This window comes from Camelina sativa, chromosome 18 (assembly GCF_000633955.1).
Source record: "Camelina sativa cultivar DH55 chromosome 18, Cs, whole genome shotgun sequence".
In the NCBI taxonomy this organism is placed as follows: Eukaryota; Viridiplantae; Streptophyta; class Magnoliopsida; order Brassicales; family Brassicaceae; genus Camelina; species Camelina sativa.
Genome location: NC_025702.1, coordinates 9,845,279 through 9,848,861, shown reverse-complemented (window position 1 = coordinate 9,848,861; position 3,583 = coordinate 9,845,279). Strand labels below are relative to the sequence as shown.

The 3,583-nt window shown below is 34.7% G+C and overlaps 1 protein-coding gene across 4 annotated transcripts in view; it reads right to left on the bottom strand.

The window, feature by feature from the left end:
- Positions 1-3,583, bottom strand: part of LOC104760959 (probable leucine-rich repeat receptor-like protein kinase At5g49770) — a 40,252-nt gene that overhangs the window by 2,350 nt on the left and 34,319 nt on the right. Inside the window, exons 1-12 of one of the 4 annotated variants that reach the window (XM_019240344.1) lie at positions 2,011-2,225; positions 1,808-1,928; positions 1,644-1,715; positions 1,491-1,565; positions 1,341-1,412; positions 1,083-1,247; positions 911-985; positions 746-817; positions 590-661; positions 435-503; positions 258-329; positions 98-172 (exon numbers count right to left, since the gene is read on the bottom strand). The exons of 1 other annotated variant lie outside the window; for it this stretch is intronic. In XM_019240344.1, coding sequence (XP_019095889.1) covers positions 98-172; positions 258-329; positions 435-503; positions 590-661; positions 746-817; positions 911-985; positions 1,083-1,247; positions 1,341-1,412; positions 1,491-1,565; positions 1,644-1,715; positions 1,808-1,928; positions 2,011-2,098 — 1,028 coding nt within the window. In that variant the 5' untranslated portion in view covers positions 2,099-2,225. Of the gene's footprint in view, positions 1-97; positions 173-257; positions 330-434; positions 504-589; positions 662-745; positions 818-910; positions 986-1,082; positions 1,248-1,335; positions 1,413-1,490; positions 1,566-1,643; positions 1,716-1,803; positions 1,929-2,010; positions 2,226-3,583 lie in introns of those variants that run through there. 2 more of the 4 variants (XM_019240345.1, XM_019240346.1) reach the window with 2 other exon arrangements.

Below are 3,583 nucleotides of genomic sequence, written 5' to 3'. Positions count from 1 at the left end.
AAAAAAAAAAAAAAAAAAAACCACTATTATTTAGTACAGATTTCACAACTTTAGGTGACTAATTCTTAATCAAAGTTGCTTGATCTGTTTTACTCACACTGTCTCCAAACTACTAGGAGGGTTGAAGAGAGAGATTGGTACTTGACCTTGAAGTTGGATACCTTCCATCCTTCTGCCAAGTAAAAAACCATTTATTTTTCCTAAGCGGTAAGCATACACAAAAAAAAATTATATGTATATATCAAAAGGGGTCACACAATGTTGATAGGTTGCTTGAAGAAATCCATGATGGAATGCTTGAGGAGGTAAATCGGTTATTGCTCACATCTCTGTTAAAAAACAATCACATGATGGTATTAGATTGCTTGAGAGTGAAGGTTTCTAATTAAAGGTACATTGAGCAACAAATTAGGAAGAATAAGATAGGAACTCACAATGTGAAGAGAGTGGTCAAGCTGGTTAAAACTGGAATAGTACCTGTAAATTTGTTGTTGGACAAGTACCTGAAACGTATTCAACTACAAAGTCTTTTACTTCTTTTCATTTATTTTCTACAAATACATAACAAATCTTTTGTTTGCTCACTTACAGTTCTTGAAGATTTGTGAGACTATTCAGACTTGGAGGTATTTCTCCACTTAGTCTATTCCTATCAAGACGTCTGTCACAAACAAAAAAACAAATATGGTTTAAGAAAGTTAAGAGAAACAAACTTTTTTTATATAAATCTCTTTCTGTTACTTACAAGACAACCAATGTTTTAACGAGACTGAGGCTCTCTGGGATTTCGCCTGTGAATAGGTTTCCATCGAAGAGCCTGTCGATAAAACAACAAACAATGCAGTCACTTTGTTAGTTACTACTCTCAACTTATACAAACTCCCAGCTTAATATGTAATGTGAAGCGTACAAATGTTTCAAACTCATGTTTGAAGTGAAAAGTTCTTTTGGGATCTTCCCTGAAAGCTTGTTTTTCCCAAAATGACTACAAGAGAAAGTGAAGGAGAGTCAGATGAACTAGTACTTATATTAAAATGAGTGATTATAATAAAAGAAATGGAAAGATTTTGGCTTATATATACAAATGCACAGTTTGAAGAAGCATGTCAAGTCCAGGTGATGAAGTCCCATTAGAAACTGGAATCTCTCCTTCGATCTGATTGTCAGCTATATCGAACCAATATAGTTTCGATAACCGTCCCATGGAAGCCAGAATTTTTCCATTAAATTTATTTGAATTCAGGGAGCTGTATAAAGGAGACAAAATTTGATAATTATGGTTTTAGAGACTTCATTGCAAAAGAGACTGATTATAATAATAGGAAGCAACCACACCTTACAGTTTTGTAAGTTTTTCAAGATTTCCTATGGACTCAGGGATTTGACCATCAAAACCACATCCCATAAGATTTCTGGAGAAAAAAAAGTAGTTTGTTAAAATATGTGTGAGACAAGGCGGTTGCAGTTGGTTCATGGTTTTGTTGGCTTACAACTCTGTCAACTTCGTGAGGTTTCCGATATTTGGTGGAAGCTGTCCAGTCATATTAGAATTGGATGTCAAATCCCTACAAACATTAGATCATAAGATTAGGGAAAACAAAAACATTTCTATGCAAAGGAAGAAGAGAAGAAGAAAGACCTACAGGGTCACCAATTCAGACAACGTGGAAATATCCGCAGGAAGCTTTCCTTGCAAGTTAAGGTTGCCTAGTGATCTGCAACAAAGCAACAACACAACGCTAATGTCTACCAGATGATTACTTGAAAAAGTAGCAAAAATATAAGATACAAGATAATACATACTTACATGGTAACAACGCGGTCATTGCTACACGAAATTCCAACCCAATTGGTTCCACAAGGATCAAAGCCTTTCCAATTCTTTGGAGTTCCGGTCAACTCACTCTTTAGAGCTAGTAAAGCAACAGCTGCACAGATTTTGAAACTCATATCAACCATTTTGTAATTCCTATATCTGAAAAATTCTGATCATCATCTAACTATACTTACCGTCTATACTGTTTGTGTGCGCAGATACAGAACTAATTTGGAAAAAAAACAAGATCAGGAGCATAAAGGCTCCAGTTCTTGAACTCATCTTCAAAACCCACAAAGACTCCCTTTTCTCTTACTCTCCTTCTAACTGTATCTCAAAATCATTCAATAAGAAAGCTTGTGTTCTGGAGACGTTGTTACGAAATCTATAATAAAAAATACAGCCTCCTTGCTAACAAAACATCTACATAATAATATTAACAAAATGAAGAAGACTTTTGAATAATTTAATTCAAAACCTATAAATAATAGAAATTGGCAGTGGACCAATTTTAAAAATGGGAACTAGTTCAACTTGAAACAGATAAGAATGCTATTAATGGAATGTTTGGAATAAAAAATTAATATGTATCAAATCGAATATGTGAATACTTTTGGATCAAAACAGAAGTAACATGATAAGTTGTCGTGACGAAAACTAAAACTTTACCCCGTGCGAGAGCATGGTTATGAATATATATACAGTTTATAGAGTATTGAACACACACATTGATGATTTCAAAGTTCAAACTAAATCTAATTACAAAATCTTAACAAAATCTCCAAACTAAATCTAATTCCAAAATCTCCAAACTAAAAACATTAGATATATGATTAGTGGAAGAGTCTTTGGTCAACGAAATAGTTTTTTAACAACAAGGAAAAAATCAGCACAAGCCTTTACCAACTTGAGATTATAATACTTATTGCAGCAGTGAAGATGCTGATGGTTTTGCGGATACATTGACCAATACTCCCACCCTGATTAACCATAGTTTTTTTTTTGCAACCCAAATAATATTCGTTTTCTAAATATTGCATCTTTAAAAGCACTTCTTCCTCTATGATCCACGTGATATTTTATTATTTATTATTTTTCATGTAATTTTTTTCGTTTCTATTTTATGTGTTTTCTTAGATTTCCTTACGTTTGAACTTCTTTACTATTCCACGTACTTTCGTTGTTTTTATTTTTTTTTATTTTTGTTAAAGCATAAAGAAAACAAAGTTTTTACAGGCCTTTCGTCCAGTTACATGTTAAATTAAAAACCCAAACCCAGAATTAGTTAGAAAAGGAACCAAAAAAACTTGAACCAGTAGTTATAATTGAACCAGTAGTTGAAATCGAACCAGGAAAACGGTCGAGGAAGGCAACCACCCCAAACCACCTTCAATTATTGTTTTAGCAAAGTGATTGGGTTGAGAGAGGAAATTTTTCAATATCGCATCTGAGTTAGGTTTAGTGGTGGCTGAGAAGTGCTCCCCGTCGCCGATCCAGAAAACCACTGATGAAGAAGAGCCAATGAGAGAGTCGGATTAGTATCACGAAAGCTTGAGGCTCTGTTCCGCATAAGTCGATCAATCTCGAGTATTGAACTGTCAATGGTTTTGAAATTGTTACGGTGAATCCGATGGTTCCTCTCCGTCCATAGGGTGTAAAGAGTGGCTTGCCACGCGAGAAGGAGTAGCTTTTTTGATACACGAGTCCCCCTGAAAGAGATAAGATTCTGAAGCATTATAGTTCACGATCTTGTTGGGGGGGGGGGGG